The 19,094-nt window shown below is 42.2% G+C and overlaps 1 protein-coding gene across 1 annotated transcript in view; it reads left to right on the top strand.

Annotated features, from left to right (window-relative positions):
• CEP68 (centrosomal protein 68) overlaps positions 1-19,094 on the top strand; it is a 68,244-nt gene that overhangs the window by 9,079 nt on the left and 40,071 nt on the right. The window contains exons 2-3 of the mRNA XM_029593623.1: positions 14,726-15,131; positions 16,373-17,860. Coding sequence (XP_029449483.1) covers positions 14,772-15,131; positions 16,373-17,860 — 1,848 coding nt within the window. The 5' untranslated portion in view covers positions 14,726-14,771. The remainder of the gene's footprint in view (positions 1-14,725; positions 15,132-16,372; positions 17,861-19,094) is intronic.

The raw sequence follows: 19,094 nt of genomic DNA, 5'->3' as shown, positions 1-19,094 counted from the left end.
TTCTGATTCTGATGTTAGGGATCTGGAGGTTCAACTTGACTCAGTTTTTACTTTTCAAAAACAGCTGAAAGCAATAGTTAAAGCTGGGTTTTTAAACTGAGGAAATTATGGCGACTTAAGTAAATCTTGGATAAATGTGATTTTAGGTCAGTTATTCAAGCCTTTATTTTGTCGTCTCTGGATTGTTGCAGTGCTTTATTTCTCCCTCATCCATTAATTTTACAACATGCAAAATACTAGAAACCTGCGCAAGTGTTTCCCTCACAGTTCTGGTGACAGGAAACAGCAGTTATATATCAACATATACTTTACAAGAACTGGGAATTTTTTTTAAAATCTGTATCAAAGGGGTGCAGATATATATTAAATAGCCTTGCTGGCAAGGATGACCCCTGAGGCCCACCTGAGTTTGTAGTACCCCGGCAGAGGTTCTCAGACCCACCCGGACATGCTAATACTACTCGTTCAAAAAAAAAAGCAAACAAATGACTGACCGTAGCACTGAACTCTATTTACACTAGCTTCTACAACAGAATAGAATGAGAGAGAGAATCAAAAGCTGCTGAAACATTTAACAGTACTACAATGATAGAGCGCCCCTGGTCAAACTCGCATAAAATCAACTACAGAAATGAGCAGTTTCTGCGCTCATGGCTATTCAAAATCTGATTATCATTGAAAAACTCCATCATTGAGAAGATCCACCAGTTGTGACAGCATGACTTTTTTTTTATAGAATCTCTTACCAAGGGAAGGAAGAACTGAAGAACAGTTTATAGCTAGAAGGTTTATTAATAAAACAGAGAGTATCATAATGCCTCTGGATCACTCCATGGTGTGACCTCATCTTGAGTATTGTGTTCAGTTCTGGTTGCCACATCTCAAGAAAGATATAGCAGAATTAGAAAAGGTACAGAGAAGGGTGACCAAGATGATAAAGGGAGTGGAACAGTTTCCCTAGGAAGAAAAGCTAAAAAGGTTTGGACTCTTTCAGTCTGGAGAAGAGACGGCTGAGGGGGAGATATGATAGAGGTTTGTAAAATAGAGTGGAATGGAATGAGTAAACATTAATCAGTTGTTTACTCTTTCAAGAAGTACAAAGATGAGGGCACACAACAAATGAAGTTACTGGGCAATACATTTAAAACTAAGAGGAATTCAGGTGAGAGTCTAAGATGGCCGCCGTGTGAATAGGCTGCGAAGGACGCTCGCTCCGCTTTTCTTGAAAATTTGCTTTAAAAAATGCCACATTCAAAGAGGAAAGCCAAGCTTCGGGAGGCGATAGCTACATCTTCATCGCCAATCCCAGAAGCTGGCCAGCCACGGATCGAGACCTTTTTCGCCGCCGAGGTAGCAGGAAAAACGCCGGTAGAAGCAGCCGCTACGAGCCTCTATTTGGGGCGGATGTCGGACTCGTTGGCTGAAGAGGTCACCCTTAGTCCCGGCGCTCCGATAACCCCCCCCCCCTCCCCGGTTCCGTCCGAAGCTGTGCTTGCGGGGGTGAGTATACCTAATCTACAATTATTGCCTGGAATTTTTGAAACTGGACAAACTTTGCAAGGCAACTTACCCCAAGCCAGCAAAGACGATGAGGAAAACGCTATCAGGAAGATTGTGAGTGGGGAAACTACAGTGGGGGGGGGGAGAAAACGCCCAGAGGCCTCTTTTGGGAACATACACTCCTGCTGAACTGCCGAAGACGATAACGCTGGAGTCGCTATGGCATGCGATAAAGGGCCTGGAGAAAGCAGTTATTGATTTGACAAATATTACTCTACAGTCTAATAATAAGATTGAAAATGGAGAAAAACCTACTGGAACATACTAACACCCTGCAAGAAATGGATCAACGTATGGGAAAAATGGAAAAGGCACAATTTGAGATCATGAGAGTTGAGAATATAAGTGTGAAGAAATTAGAAAATCTGGAAAATCAAACTAAATATTTAAACCTTCGGGTTTTGAATTTCCCATACATAAAAGAAATATCAGCGTATGACATGCTTAAGGAATACATGATAAAGATATTGAAGATTCCTACTGAAGGACTACCTGTGCTTTCAAAAGTATATTATATACCGAGTAAGGAAGAAAAAGAGAAAGGAAAAGAATCATCTCAAGAAGAAGAAAATGTATTGAACCTGACTCAGATTCTGGAAATGTCCTTTGAAACAGAAATCAAGAGTAGAATGACGTTATTTCTCCAATGCACTTTTCCCTCAGATAGGGATCTTATACTAAAGAGATATATGAGAAATAGGGAGGAAGTATACCACGGGAGTAAAATCTGGATATATCCGGATATTTCACGTGTCACCCAAGAGAGACGTAAAACATTTTTGGCTCTCAGGTCCGATGTTGTGGCTAAGGGTTCCAGTTTTAGTCTGAGGTATCCCAGCAAATGTGTAATTAAACATTTAAATGTGAAATATATTTTCTTTGAACCTGCCCAATTACAGAGGTTTCTTGAGCCTAGTAACCCCCAGAACCTGTAGTTTTCGAAGCTATTAGTAATTCCCGCTACGATCACACGACGGTCAAATATGTTATAAAAATGTAAAAAAATTTCTTGTAAACCGCCATGTTTAAATGACTCCCCCATATTTCTTGGAATAGTAGATAAGAACTAGATGTATGACTGAGTAAGAGATGAAAAGTCTGTTTGTTAAAAATTCTATGTTGGATGTTATTCTACGTAATGTATTATATTTACTGGAAGTGAATATTGAAAATCAATAAATATTAAATTTTAAATTCTAAAACTAAGAGAAAATATTTTTTTACTCAACGCATAATTACACTCTGGTATTTGTTACCAGAGGATGTGGTGAAAGTTGTTAGTATAACTGCATTTAAAAAAAGGTTTGGACAAGTTTCTGGAGGAAAAGTCCATTAACAATTATTGAGGGAGAGTTGCAGAAATCCACTGCTTATTCTTGGGATAAGCAGCTTGGAATCTTATCTACCCCTTGGGATCCTGCCAGGTACTTGTGACCTGGCTTGTCCACTGTTGGAAACAGGATACTGGGCTTGATGGATCCTTGGTCTGACCCAGTATGGCAAGCCTTATGTTCTTATGTTCTTAGTAGGATGGCTGACATTCTTTAAAATAGTTCAAACAATCACCTTTTAGAATAAAGCGCATTAGTCAACTAAAGTAACTTATACCCATTTAGGAACACTTAGGACTGCTTAAATGAACATGTTGTTTTAGTAAACGGGTTGATTTTAAAATTAAGACTTCTTAACTTAAGGATACTTTATTTAGGGTCACATAAATTAAGACTTTTTAACACAGTTCTATTATCCACTGCTCAGCGAAAGTAATGTACATCCAGTTGGGACCACTTAACTTAGGGCATTTAACTTAAGATCATTTAACTTAGGGCAACTAAAATAATTTAAGACTTCCTTAGCTCTACTTAAGATTTTGTAACATTAGACCCTTTAACTTAGTGCAATTTTGACATCAGTTAATCAACTAAACTAATAGAGCTACTTAACACAAATGAATTTAGTTGGTTGATTGATATTAAAATTAAGACCTCTTAACTTAGGACTTCTTAACTAGTTAACTAAAATAACTTCCTTGTCATCCTGCCAGACCAGTCTTCACAGTGAGTTTTGTCACCCTACCAGCAGAGGAGGCAGAGGTCCAGACCTCTTCCCTGAGGCACTCTCCCATATAGGTTGGTTCATCAGGGAAGGAGTCAATAGTTCTCTGCCTTCAGCAGATGGTAGGTGTAGCTGGTTCAGCAGGAGGGATTGGGAAGGGGCAACGGCCTCCCTGTGTTCACTTTCCCTGGGGAAGTACCTGGGCTGGGTCGGGAATGCCTCCATGGGTTGACGGCCCTCCTAGGGTCACTTTTCCCTTCCTCCACATAGATGATGAGCCCCTGGCCTTGCATTTCCTGGGCGACGAAAGGAAGAGACAGAAGTGGCAGCAGTAAGTTGACCTTGAGCCTAAGTCCGTGGGATCTGGCCCGAAGTCCCCTGAACTCCTGCGCCGGCAGGTAGGATGGAAAGGGGCAGGAAATGCCTGTTGTGTCCCAACTGCAACGGCATGGCCTGCCAAGTTCCCTTCTCCCAGCCAGTAGCAAAGGTGCCTGCGGCTGAATCTGTTGTCGCTGCTCAGGCTCCCAACACTCTCCAGTAGCATCGGAGGAGGGGGAGGAGTTCTAATCGGATTTTGTGCTTTTAATGTACAAGGCCTACAGAGAGATGAAAGGGAAACCTATGGGCTCAAGTAGCCCCAAAGGCAAAATCCCCGAGACACCCCCCTTCAAGAAAAGAAAAAGAAGCTGGAATCCAGGGGAATCAGGCCCATGCCCGAGCCACTTTTGGATGAACCAGATTTTTCCAGGGGGATTCCCTGGAAGAGACCAAGGAGGAAGAGGACCCAGGGCCAGAGCAAGATGACTCTGTGGTCCAATTATTTAGGGCAGATGAGTTAGAAGACCTTATTTCTAAAGTCTCCCAAATCCTTAGGCTTGCAGAGGAGCAGTCCTGAGACATCAAGCCAAAAGATAACCCTATGCTCATGGGCATTAAAAAACCAGCAAGGGCTTTCCCTATACATTTCCCTAATCATTCTGCAATCCAGGATATGATTTCAGCAGAGTGGTGCATGCCAGACTTGAGACTACGGAGTAAAAATAATATGGAAAGATTGCATGTAATAGAGTAGATGGGAAGAGACATAGTGGATGCAGTGGTGTCAGTGGTTACCAGGAAGACTACCATCCCAGTTTAAGCTGGTGTGGCCCTTCTGGGACCTGCAGGATAGGAGGATTGAAACACTCCTCTGGAAAGAATTTTAGTTGTTAGCCTAATAGTCTGCTCAGTGATCTTTGGGGGTTACACATCAAGGTTTCTGCTCTGCACATTGTAGCACCCCCGCAAGGCAGGTGGAAGGAGATGGTGTAAGAGTCCATAGCAGCGTATGTGGCTGATGCCCTCTACGATCTTATTAGGATCTTGGCCAAGCAGGCCGCGACAAGCGTGATGGCTAGATGCCTCCTATGGTTAAAAAGCTGGGCAGCAAATTCCACATCCAAGGCCAAGCTGAGTAAATGCCCCTTTAAGGGAAAACTATTATTTGGAGAAGACCTAGAATCTCTCATGAAGAGCCTGGAAGCCAAACCGCTAAGGCTCCTGGAAGATCGAAGCAGGAGACAACAAAGAGGTGTTAGGGGAAGACAATGCCCCAGAGACACCAGACAGTCTGGGTGGACAAAGTTCCAGCACAATGGGGAGGGCAGGTAGTGCTGACAGCCCTTTTGGAGGCCAGGCATGACTCTAGAGACCCGAGCAGTAGAGGTTAGCTCCCGAAGGGAACACAATAGCGGTGTGAGGGTCCAGTCGATGCTTCCACAGGTGAGAGGAAGATTGAGGTTTTTATCACAAGTGGACAGACCGGTGGATACTAGAGATTATAAAAGAAGCGTACTACCCAGAGCTAAAGAGTAGTATAAAGGAACAGTTTATCCTGATAACATGCAGCAGATATGTTATTGATAGAAGGATGTGCAAAAGTGGCATTGAGCAACTTAGAGGTGAAGGGGAGGAATATGTAGAGACTGATGATGAAAAAGCAAAATTGTTTAACAAATACTTCTGTTTGGTCTTTGCTGTGGAAGGGCCTGGAATAGGACCACATAGAATGAACAGAAATGAGGTAAAACTCAAATCGATTTTCAGACCAGAGTATCGTGAAGATCTAACTAAATTTCAGGTAGATAAGGCGATGGGGCTAGGTGGGATACATCCAAGGGTTTTGAGGGAACTTAAAGAAGTGCTGCCAGCTCCACTGGCTGACCTTTTCAATGCTTCGTTAGGTCGGGAGTAGGTCGGGAGTAGGTCCAGAGGACTGGAGAGGGGCAGATGTAGTTTTGTATTCATAAACGTGGAAGTAAGGAGGAGGCTCGTCTGACCTCTGTGGTGAGCAAATTAATGGAATCGCTGCTAAAACAGAGGATAATGCAGTTACTGGAATCCAGTGGATTGCAAGATCCAAAGCAACATGGCTTTACTAGCAGTAACTCTTGTAAGATGAATCTGATCAATTTCTTTGATTGGGTGACCAGAGAGTTGAATCAAGAGAGAGCACTAGACATATAGTATACTTGGATTTCAATAAGGCCTTTGACATGGTTCTGCACAGGAGACTTTTAAATAAATTGAGCACCCTTGGTATGGAACCTAGAGTGGCTGAGTGGGAGGCAACAAGGAGTAGTGGTGAATGGAGTTTAGTCTGAGGAGGGGGTTGTTGCTAGTGGTGTACCTCAGGAACCATTCCTGGGACCAGTTCTTTTCGACATTTTTGTGAATGACATAGTGGAATTTGAAGAATTGTTGGGAAAGGTTTGTCTCTTTGCTGATGACAAAATTTGCAACAAAGTGGACAGCGAGGAAGGTGTGGAAAACATGAGGAGGGATCTAGCAAAGCTTGAGGAATGGTCTAGAGACCGGCAGCTGAGATTTACTGCTAAAAAATGCAGAGTAATGCAATTTGGATGCAAAAACCCGAGGGAGCAGTACAGTATTGACAGGATCTAGGGGTGATTGTGTCTGTATCTGATTATCTTAAAGTAGTCAAATAGGTAGATAAAGCAGTGGCAAAAGCCAGAAAGATGGTTGGCTGCAAGGGGAAAGGAATGGTCAGCAGAAAAAGTGAGGTGATGTTGCCCCTGTATAGGTCCCTGGTGAGACCTCATTTGGAATATGGCATACAATTCGGGAGACCACACCTTCAAAAGGATAAAAGGAGTTAGTCCGGAGAGTGGCTATTTAAAATAAGTTGTTTTTGTTTTAAAGCATATGGGGATAGACTTAAAGATCTGAACACATATACCCTAGAGGAAAAGCAAGATAGGGGAGATATGATAAACATTTAAATCTTAGTGGTTTCATAATAGATTGTTCTTTGATTATTATCCGTTCATTATATTTGATATGTTCCATGTAAACCGCCTCCCCGGCGATAGTTATCTTTGTTAAATGTGAACCGGAGTGATATGTATTGTATACAGGAACTTCCGGTATATAAAAACAAAAAATAAATAAATAAATAAATAAATTTTCATGCACAGGAGGCTAGCCTCATTCACTGGAAATGAGGCTCTAAAACTAGAGGTCATGGGATGAGGGTGAAAGGGGGTAGACTCAGGAGTAACTTTAGGAAATATTTCTTTACAGAGAGGATAATGGACGCATGGAATGGCATCCCAGTAGAGGTGGTGGAGGCTAAAAGCAGTATATGAATTCAAGAAAGCGGGATAAGTGCCAAGGGAGTGATGGATATTGTACGGGCTAGATAAATTAAACAGATGGGCCATATGGTCTTTTTCTGCCATCATATTTGTTTCTAGGTCATGTACGAGCTCTTAACTTAGGTCAATGTAACAGAATTTTAACATTAGCCTGTCAACTAAAATACATTAGGGTGACTTAAATTAATTTAGTTGACAGGCTGAAGTTAAAATTGTGTTTTGGTTTTAAAATTAGGGCCACTGTACTTAACAAAGCACATCATTCTCAACTAAATCACTGACACTCTGCAGGGGGGATCAGAGGTGGCATGGCTCCAAATCTACAGAGAAAAATCACTTTCAATTTAAATAAATGACTCCTTTTAAAAGAGAGATATAGTACATTTTACCTTGAAGTTAAAAGATCCTATGATAAGAGATTGTAAGTTTAACTTTAATAGACTATTGTAGGCATGCAGGGGCTTGAAAACCTCAGGGGAGTGTGGAGAAGGGCTTGCCTGCCGTGCACTAAGCCCTGAATCACTGAAGAAAATCACCTTCAGTTCTGTTTTTGTTTTTTTTTATTGGCTTTGATCATGTTGATTTTTATCAAGCTGAACATAATGCTACAGCCCAATTCTGAAATTGCCCCATGGTGTAGTGCAGAGTTCTTAAGAGGTCACCAGGGTATGTTTTCCAGCGTTTCTTGAGACTTCTCCAAATCATGTGGACGCTTTGATGCTAAAAACAGATATATTGCCATAGCAGGTGAGGGTTAGGGTATAAAAATAGATGGAAATTCAGCAGACTTTGCTGTGAGAACACACATTATGGTAAAATCTATCAGTACGTTGCAGCTTTTATTAACTTGTAGCAATCTTTGTCCAAGAATAGTTTTGCTGTTCCTGTACTTTTTTTTTTTTTTATTTGGTAAACACTTCCGTTTTATATCTTTTAAGAAAGCTTCAGTAATAAATGAAGCTGCTTAGAGTCTGGTACCGATCTCTGGGCAGCATGGAAATAAAATGCCTTTTTTTTCCAGTATGACCCAGTCTGTGACTGGGAGGGTAATAAATTCTCTGCTCATTGTGTCTTTCATAGTTACCATTAAAAGAAAAGGCAAAACTAGTCTAGCTGTATGGGAGACCCAGAATCAGTTCCGGGACTCTGCATCTGCTTCTGTTTCTCAGGCTGGCTAGGGCTGAGGCTGCTGTGGAAGCAGCGTTCATCGCCTCTAGAGGTGTTTGGCAGTTGCACGAGTGCGGCATCTACTGGCTTGTTTGTTCGGGGCTCCGGCAGGAAACCCTGGACTATGCTGCTGTTAGAGGGCCTAGAAGGGAGAGGAATTAAACATGGTGAAAACCTCTCTGCGTTGCCAGAAGTGAAAGTCCATGGCACCTGGACTTCAGACCTGTCATTAATGGCTGTGAGCAGAGTTGGGACAGGGTACAAATGAGCCGGAAGACCGAGGAAAGGGAGGTGGTTGCTTGACATGAAAAAGAAATTAAATAAAAAAAAGTGTTCATGGAGCACCGAAAAAGGAGCAATATTAAAAAAAAACAAACAAACAAACAAAAATCACTGTCTCTTTTTCTCCCTTAATGTTTGCAGTAGTGCGTGTATTATTTATTTATATATATATATATATATATATATATATATATATACCCAAATTCTAAGGCAATATCGCACTTTCCCTAATGCTTGTTTAATGTTAAACATAAACCAAAACAACTCCCTTTGGAGTGAAATACAAGCTCTATTCTTATAATCAGATTAATCTTTTTATTGAGAATTTTTAGACAAATATCAAAAAGTGAACAGTTCTCTTCACTCACAGTTTACCTAAAATCTACACTAAACATTTATATTGCATCAAAAGTGCTTCTTGACTTGATATAATGCTGAAATCAGCCTTCATTCACACTCAAGCACACCCATTCACATACATTCTCATGTTATATATTCTCTCTATTATATTCCAAGCATAAATAATCTATACAACAAACATACATATATCTAAAAACAATCTCAAAGTTCACAATGTGTCTTATATAATGTTAATTTACATCACTGAAACATTGTTACTTATACCATAGAATCTGCATACAATCTAATACAATGAACCTTATAATGCAATCCCTTTTTAATCTTTGTTGATCCCCAACCGAACCTCATTTATCCCAACCGGGCCCTCGTTTCACCTTAACGGCTTCATCAGGGGAATGTATAATGGTCACACCATGGATTTAATCTTAATTGGATTCAATATAGGAAGTGTAACTTCTGTGGTAGAAACATCAAAATGTCTTCTTTAAGGTTCAAATTTCTTGTTGTACATCATCAAGTTCTGTATCTGCACCATTAATATATAAGACACGTTATCTTCCAAAAAAAGTTTGCTTTAAAATATTCAAAAAATTTTTATCAGATAATTGTCATTCAAATTCCTCCTTCTACAAGATATCTCCAATTTATCACAGGTAACTGTTCTAACCTCTCCCATTAATGATCTAACATTTCATAAATTATATTACTAATCTTAAAGAAATTCTTAATAATGCGTTACCCACATCATTAAAGGACTCCATTGCAACGCAGCCTTGGTTCTTAAAAAAATAACTCTTCTCACTCAAAAACTCTTTCAATCAGCCCCATCCAAGCCTTTATTCCTCATACCTCTCCTCCCTCTTACCCCAGATATTTATGGGCAACCTACCTGTGCTTCACAATTTTTCGTCTTTACTGAGAGCTCTCACTTCTAACCACCGCTTTTCCCACAGCCTTAGATCTGAAAACAAAACCATTTTTAACGGCAGCCATTTATACAATTTATTAATCCCTATGTTCCTATAGAAAATTCTTCTTCACCTCTAAAAGCTAATCGCCAAAAACTCATAGTGCTCTCCTTACCAATACCTCGTACTACTTCCCTCATTGTCACACCAAACATACTTAAGCAACCTACCCGTTCTCGCATTTTTTCATCTTTACTAAACACTCTTGCTTCTAGCCACCGCTGTATTCACGGCCACAGACCTGAAAACAAAACCACATTTAACTGCAACCATTTGCAGAATTGTTTAAACCCTATAATCCCATAAGGATTTTTTCTTACTCACCTTTAAAGACTAAACGCAAAAGCCTCATAGTACTCTCTTTACCAATTTGGAGGTTCAAAATCGCCCTATCTCGGTATTTCTCCGTTTGCCTACATATATTTAATATAATTCTTTTTCCTTCATTTGTAGAACATGAAACTCAAGAATCGAATCTACAAATACACAACATGAGCCTTAATACTTGCTCACTGATTTTCCTTATCCCTCTCTGAACACAAAATAAACCAAATCACTCGTCTCTCCATATTGCCTCAGACTACCCCCTTCTTCTCTCCTTGCGGGTATACGAACGCGGTGAAAAGTCATTTCTACCCGTTCTTTAAAAACCATCCATATGATCAGTGCTCAGCCAATCATTTCTTCCCCCGGTTTTCTCTCCTCTCATTGGAGCAATGTAAAACACACCCACTTGTCTTGATACCACCCAGTATCCTACGTCATTCCCGCCTACATACAAATTCCACAAAATGTTTTACTGGGGATACATCCCCTTTAACTACTAAATATACACGGGATTGAAATATCCTGCTGAAAGCCAACTCTCTGCCCTTGTTACCGTAGTGTCAAGCTCTGCTCACCACTAATTCATGAGGAATCATTTCGTCAATAATATATACCAATACATGACAAACTATATCTAATGATTCAAGACATAATTCTCAAACCTCACACTCTATCTATCCAACTACTTCATATTGTGGGGATCCTCTCTCTCACAAACCACATCTAACCACCCATTCCTTCCCAATTGCTCATTCTTCCCTCTAAGGTCTCGTCAAACCTACCCTTTTTCTCACAATAGTTGATATACTGTGCTATCCCTTTATTGAGCTATGTTTTCCTCTAACTTTAATAAAATGCATCCCATTCAATTGTGATAACAGGAACAAAGATTTATTTTTCAGTGGCGTACTTTAACCCCTGGGCGCGTGATTCTCTATGTAAATGAGGGCCCGCGGTAAAAAGGAGGTGCTAGGGACACTGGCGCGTCCCTAGCGCCTCCTTATTGGCAGAAGCGGCGGCTGACAGTGGGTTTGACAGCCGACGCTTAATTTTACCGGTGTCTGTTGTCGAACCCGCTGACAGCCATGGGTTCGGAAAATGGACGCCAGCAAAATTGAGCGTCCGTTTTCCAACCCCTTGGGCAGATTTTTTTTTTTTTTTTAAGATTTTTTATTTTTGAGGGCCTCTGACTTAATATTGCTATTATATTAAGTCGGAGGGTGTAGAGAGAAGTTTTTTTCTGCTTTTCTGTACACTTTCCCGGTGCCGGCTGAAATTTACTCCTGCCTTTGGGCAGGCGTTAATTTCTGAGAGTAAAATGTGTGGCTTGGCTGCACATTTTACTTTCTGTATCGCGCGGGACTAACTAATAGGCTCATCAACATGCTTTTGCATGTTGAGGGCGCTATTAGTTTCGAGGGGGGGTGGGGTGGACGCGCGTTTTCCACGCACTATTACGCCTTACTGTATAAGGGGTAATAATAGCGCGTGGAAAACGCGCATCCAAACGGGGGCTAACGTGCACTCGGCCTGAGTGCACCGTACTGAATCAGCCTGATAGTCTCTTCCTCAGGTCAGAATAGAATGAGGTAAAGATGCCATTACCAGGAAATGTAAGTGAATCCTAAAAGGTGACAGCAGTGGTAAGCTGAGCCTAAACTGCTCCATCAAACTAGCTCTGTACGAAGCTGGCCTCCCATGTCTCTTGATAAGCAGGGCTCTAAAAGCAGTCTTCAGCTGCTCTCGCAGCATTGCTTGAATGCGTTTCTATTCTCTCTGACACTTGGAAGCTGTGGAGTGTGGAATAAGGCACATTCCTTAGGTCCGAGCTAGCAGTTGGGCATGTCATGACTTGTTTGTTCATTAGATATGGAAGAGAAGGCAACAAAGCAGCTTTGCCTCTGCGGTAAACGAGTTTCCAACCAACATGCTAGACCCACACCAATGTCTCTGAATTTCAAATCATCCAAACTTAGAGAACGTTGCTGGTTAATCTTTGGGTGGCTGATGCCTTTTGCTGAGTCAGTAATATTGGAACTTGGTAATGACTCCTTTTCTTGGGGAAGAGAGATTTGTTCTTCCAGAATCTCTCCACCTTTATGACAATGATAATTTGGCAAGGGGCCGGCCTGTAGCCATGACACTGGAGCACAAAGCAGTGAAACCGGAGAGCCTGAAAGAGGCTTTAACTTGTAAATGACTAATGACTGCATGTGATGCGCTCCTGCTGTGCTTGCTCTATTACTATATCCTCATTTCTGTGATTAACTGCCTTTGAGCCTATAGAACAGTGATGGCCAACCTTTTGAGCTCAGTGTGTCAAAATTCATAAAAAACCCGAGCATAACTCGGGTGGTGTGTCACTTCTAGAAAAATCCATAATTTTGTGATATTTGTAGCTCTAATAATACAAAGTTATAATTTTAATATATATACTGTATTTATTAATAAAGCAAAAACAAATAATTCTTTACCTTACCTGCTTAGTGACTTTTTTGTTGCTGAATTTCATTGGCTAAATCTTCAATTGAAGGTTGGTATTTCGTACACTTCAAGTCCAAGCAAGCGTTACAAACTTCATCTGTCAGTTGATTTTTTATTGACTCCCATTCATGTTCACAACACTCCCTCCCCATCCCCCAGGCATGCACACATTCATTCTCACACACACACACACACACCCAGGCAGGCACCTATGCATTCACACACATACACCCCCAGGCAGAGTCCCATTCATTCACATTCACACACTAAAGGCAGACCCCCCCTCTCTTTCTTTTGCCAGCAACCTCGGAACCTCTCTCATTCCTCTGCTGCCACTGTCACTGCTGCTGCGTGGCTATTGGGGAGGTGCCGATTGCTGCTACTGACACTGAAGTCCATTCTGCTGCCTCCTCTGTGCAGGCCCCGTGGGCTTCCACTTTCTCCATGCTGATCTCGTACATTGTGAGATCCGTAGAGAAAGTGCTATTCTTGCACATTCCCAAAGATTACATGTGCCAATCACTAAAAAGTAATTTTTTTTTTTTGCCTTTGCTGTCTGATCTTAGTTTTCTAATTGGTTGGTCACAGGCTTTTTTTTCACCTTCCCTTTCTTATTTTTTTGCCAATTCCTTTTATATTGTCTTTTTTTCTGTTTCTTTTTTCTCCATCTTCTTCCCTCAAACACACAGGTTCTCATTCTCACATGCATTTCTCTTTCTCACACACACAGGCTCTCACTGGCATATGCTCTCTCTCATACAATCATTCATACACACAGGCTCTCACTGGCACATGCTCTCTCTCATACAATCATTCATACACACAGGCTCTCACTGGCACATCATACAATCATTCATACACACAGGCTCTCACTGGCACATGCTCTCTCTCATACAATCATTCATACACACAGGCTCTCACTGGCACATGCTCTCTCTCATACAATCATTCATACACACAGGCTCTCACTGGCACATGCTCTCTCTCATACAATCATTCATACACACAGGCTCTCACTGGCACATGCTCTCTCTCTCACACACACACACACACAGAGGCTCTCACATGCTGTCTCTGCAAACATTCAGGTCCTCTCTCTCAACTCACCTCATACACGCACTCTACGGACCCTCAGCCTCTCTCTCACCTCTGGGCCTCCTCTTTGCGGGTCGCCGCAGGTTGGGCTCTGCAGCGGCCCTGATCTTCTCGGGCCGCGGCAGCCCTGCTACCGGGCCTCTTCCTCTTCTTGGGCCGCTGCGACTTGGGATTCGCAGCGACCCGCGGCGGCTCCTCCTCTTCTGCACGCGCTGATTCTCTTCCTCCTTCCTGCCCACGCGGCTCCGGCAACTTTTACACAGGCAGGAAGGAGGAGCATCAGCGCGTTTGAACGCGATCTTTGTCTTGAGCCTCATCGCTGCGACGCATGAGCCTCCCTGCGCCCGGGGGCATTGGTGGAGGGTAGGGGGAAACTAAAAAACACATTTTAAAGGGTCGGCGCAGCTGAAAAAGAAAAGGCTCAGCGCAGCCGATTAAAAAAAAAAAAAAAATTCCTGATAGTCCTTGAAACGCTGCGCGTGTCATCCAAAACGACTCGGCGTGTCACCTCTGACACGCGTGTCATAGGTTAGCCATCACTGCTATAGAATATAGCACGTCTGAAGTGTGGAAAGCTCATATTTTCATGCTTTTTGGGGGAGGGTGGGGAGAAAGGCACTTGTGATATTTGCAGGTTAAAATTCTCTTTGGACAGAAGCATTTTAAGAAGTAGGGTATCTTCAGTTTTTTTGCAGAAATGTCGCTGTAAGAAATATACACTGTAAAATCATTTTGAGAACAACTAATCCCTGATTCTGTTTTCTTTTTCAGTGAGACAAATGCTCTGGCTGTTCAGTCTTGGGGCAGTTTTGAAATTATGGCCTCTGAGGTGGAAAAGTCCATTTCTGCCATTTTGCTAAACGGGAAATCCTACGGTAGGTGGAACTATGCAGAGCTCGAGACAGACTGCCCTGAGCTGGTGAACAGCGTACGCTGTCGCTTGGAGGAAGCCAACCCTTCACACTGCAGAAGGGAAGACGTGCAGGGTATGAGGGTGCCTAGAACGTGGCACAAGCTGACTGATGTAGGTGTGAAGAGGCCAGGACATGGTATAGAAGTGTCTCCAATACCTTTGCCAGGATTTTTAAAAGTAAAAGGAAACTACTTGGAGAGAAAACCACTGACGGAGACCCGTGACTGCCGTACTGAGGCGTGGTGCCAGGCTGGGGGACGGCAGGTGAGAGCAGTGCGCCCGTGCTTTGTGCTTGGCTAATAGAATAATGGTGCTTCGTTGCTCCTAAATACATGTGTGGGTAGGAAGAACTATTTCAGAAACCCTTTGTGAAAAGAAATGATGTAGAAAGAGTGCATTTTAAAGAAAAAAAGAAGAAACAAATTGGACCAGTTGATATTTAAAAGATACTGGGTACTAGAAATGCTTCAGAATAGAGTGGAGGCCCTTGTGGACATATCTCAGATTAATCTGTCTAAACCCAGGCTTCACAGGTCAAACCTTGGCATGTTTCACTGAGCCCTTCATACAATTCACCAGAAAACTAACTGCATGATAATCATGTGGTGTGTCTGTAGAACTCTTTTGATAATAATGCAATGTACAGACTTAAATGTTCTCTCTCTTTTTAAAATGGAATCCTATTTTGGTTTTGAAACTCTCCTGCACTGGCGATAGATTCTAGCAGGTCAGTTTCTTGCAGTTTGTCAGCAGCAGTGGGCCAGTGACTCCTACGGTTTTAGATACATAGAATCCTATAAAAAAAATTACTCCGTGTGCCATGCGCGCCTTATGACAGATTATAAACAAACTTACTGGCATGGGCATGCGGATTTCAAAAGATGAAAAATATTACCCTCTTTCTTAGGTTTTCTCCCCCTTCAATTTAATGGGAAAAGGGCCATATTAAAGGGGGGGAGAAACTATAAAGCAATCAATTGATCAGATGTGAGCTGTTCGTTACAGAAAAGCCACACCCACAAGCCTAAAGATCACAGGGTTACAGAGTGATTTTTCACACTGGGGGCTCACCCCCAATATAAACCAAAACCCATTGTGTTTTGTGCAATGTGTCTGGAATGGTGTGTGCTGGCCCCCCCCCCCCCCCCCCCCGAATGATTACGTATTATAATAGTTTTACAAAGCTTAGAATGTAATTGTATCCTCTGCACCAAATTTCCTCTCTTCCCTATATTTCTTGGTGGTGGTTGGATATTCACTTTACACTGCTGGGTTATGGCTTATTCATTTCCCAGGCTGCCTGGTATTCTCTATGGATCTCCCATCCACGTCAGACCCTTCTTAGCCAACTTATTCACAGGATGTGCCAAAGGGCTCTGAGCCAAATGCTCCTTTTTATTTCTTGGTTTTGTGCATGCATTTCCTGCACAAGTCCTAAAAAGCTGAATTTTCATGATCGGGGAAAAAAGTTAAATATTTTGAAACCTCTTTGTTTTCTTTCCCAGTTTGGTGAGCAGATTGGTAGTACTCGGGATTCGCTGCAGGATCATGGGCATCCCTCACTGTTTATAAAACATACAGTGGATGACATGGATTACAGTAAGATGCAGGCATCATTCCCACCTTATTCATCCAACCTTAAAAATCCTTACAGTAAAAGCATGCACAATTCTGAAGCATTAACGCGAAGATTTTCCAGATGTAGTCTTTCTGTGCCACCTCCCAAAATAAGCTCCTCGGAACCAGAGAAAACAAGATCAAGAAGCTTATCTGCTGCTAGATGCCCGACTTCATCTGGCTCGCTTAGTCCTCCATGCCTATATAGTCAGGCTAATATTGTTGGGGATCCCATATCCACGTACCAGTTGCTGCAACAAAGGATAGACGACGATGTGGAAATGAGCTATCACGGAAAGAAGTCATCCTTTCAGACCAATTACTGGGCATGTGCGTTACCTGACTTTTCACCTCCTTCACCAGACCGGCAGTCTCCCTATTGGAACCCCAATGAAGAGTATCAGGACTTGCTTGATTACACTTATCCTTTAAATGCCAGGCACTTGAGGTCCAAGAAAACAACTAGGAGCAACGAGGTATCTGACCTTTTTTTGCATGACTCTGGCATAGACCTTGATAGCCTTTCAGTGTCACCAGAGAGTACAGTGAAATCTGGAGGTGTTCCCTTTATGGATAAGCATCCTGCAGTGAGCAACACAAGCTTAAATAGTAAGTACATGAGCCCCCCACAAACATTTTCAACGCCATTATGTAAGAAACCTGGTTCCTCGAGATCAACCTCTGATCATCAGCGTGCATCTACTGGCAAAGTGTCCTTGGGAGAATATTCCTCTTTGCTTGATAAAGTAGATCTGTCTACAGACTCGATGAGCAACTTGCCTCTTGCTGAGGGCCCTCTGTCGAGTTCCTATCAATCAGATTATGTAGTAGAGAGAGGATGGTGTAGTACAGGTGACAGCTTTGCAGAGCACAAATTAAAGAAACCGAGGCATGGTATATTACCCACAACGCAAGTCCTACCACTGAAGCAAGACTGGGATAGTGATGATGAATATCTTTCCCTGCCTGAAAGCCTCAAAGAGTTAGAGACTTTAGCAGGGCAGCTGATGAATATTTCGATAACTGTTCGAAATCCTGGGATTGATGATGCAGAAGAAGATCGCTCGCACTGCCTAAGTAGCAAAGGTCATCTCTCCTTTGAATATGTGGAAGACCATGAGGGGAAAGAAAGCCACAAAAAGAACAGGGGTGACACTGGGGAGATGGTAGATTACTGCGCTCTTGGCCACGAGGCGTATGTGGAAGGAATTAAAATGGGCCTGGAACAAGGCGCTTCAGGAAGTAGACTTAAGACAGTCTCCTCCCTCAGGGACATGGTAGATGGAATGTCTTATTCGGACTGCACGGAATTTGAGGGACAGCATCTGTGTACTCGGCGAGACCAAAAATATGAGTCACTTGTGCAGTGCATCAAGGTAGTGTAAAATTCTTTAATGAAACATCTTCTTGGGGTGCTTGTCTAGTTATAAACACCTTGCCAGAGTCTTACAGTCATAGTTATTCATGGGCCAGCTGAATAACCTGTGGAAGAAGGCTAGGTTGCATTATGTCCTGGCATGGTTAGTGGTGGACAGATTATTGAGCCTATGTACTTTCTGCTGGTAAAGAATCTAAATGGAATCCACTGGAATTGAAACACATTTTAATAGCTGTAAATTTTGCTTATATACTTGATACAGTTACTGAACCTTTATACCTTTTAACTATTTTTAACATCTACTTGGATCCATATGGCTGGCTGGCTGACATTTGCTGTGCCAAAAAATGCCAAACCACTGCACACGGGGAGGTCAACTTTCAAACCAATTTTACACATGTGAAAAGCATCTTGCCTATGTTAATTGCCCATGTGAATATTGCCATCCCTCAGTGCGGCTAAAAGTCTGCACGCCATTCCATGATGCATGGACTTCTCGCCAAAGTTAGAGGTGGCTGTCTGGCAGCATGTATTGTTTGGGGGAAGACAAGTACACAGGTAGATTGCATTTCCAAATTTTCGTGCCTACTTTTTCAGTAGGCTTTACCCACAAAAATAGCAATTGCAAGTAACCACGTGTGCTTCTTACCTGCAGGAAGTTTCAAAGTGGATCTACACATGTACTTTTGCTTTGAGAATTGGTAAAAAGTACATGTGGTCTTTTGTTCCAGTCTGGACTGTTTGAAAATTGCCCCATAAGACGACAGAGCAGGGAGACCTGACCACTTGCTACCATCGAAGCAGCCCTTGTATTTCTTTACGTTGTTAAATGGGTTGGAATAATAGCAAGTAAATACCTCTCCTCCCAGGGCATTAACACGTGAGCCCATATAAAGTGTTTGCTCCTTGTTCCAAAAATCTTTTAGAAATCAGGCCCATGGTCTGTTTGTGGGCAGTTTAACATAGCATGTTGTGTCTCTGTAAATTCTGAAATTATCTTAGAGGGAGAGGTGGGGAAGCAGCAGAAAAAGGAACAAGGCAAAGGCAGCTTTCAGCATACACAGTGTTTAGTAGTGGAATTAGGATTTTATCCCTTCCTGCTGAGATGTAAGGAAAGCTGAAGGATCTGTAAGTGAGAGAGTGTATCTCAGTGAACTGGGCATGCAGAAGCTACTTCTAGTGAATATGTCATTGTTTCAGATGTGTAAATGAATTTCAGATGCCTTTGGTAG

This window comes from Rhinatrema bivittatum, chromosome 3 (genome assembly GCF_901001135.1).
Source record: "Rhinatrema bivittatum chromosome 3, aRhiBiv1.1, whole genome shotgun sequence".
Classification (NCBI taxonomy): Eukaryota; Metazoa; Chordata; class Amphibia; order Gymnophiona; family Rhinatrematidae; genus Rhinatrema; species Rhinatrema bivittatum.
The sequence above is the reverse complement of the archived record's forward strand: the minus strand, read 5'-3'. Positions and strand labels throughout refer to the sequence as shown.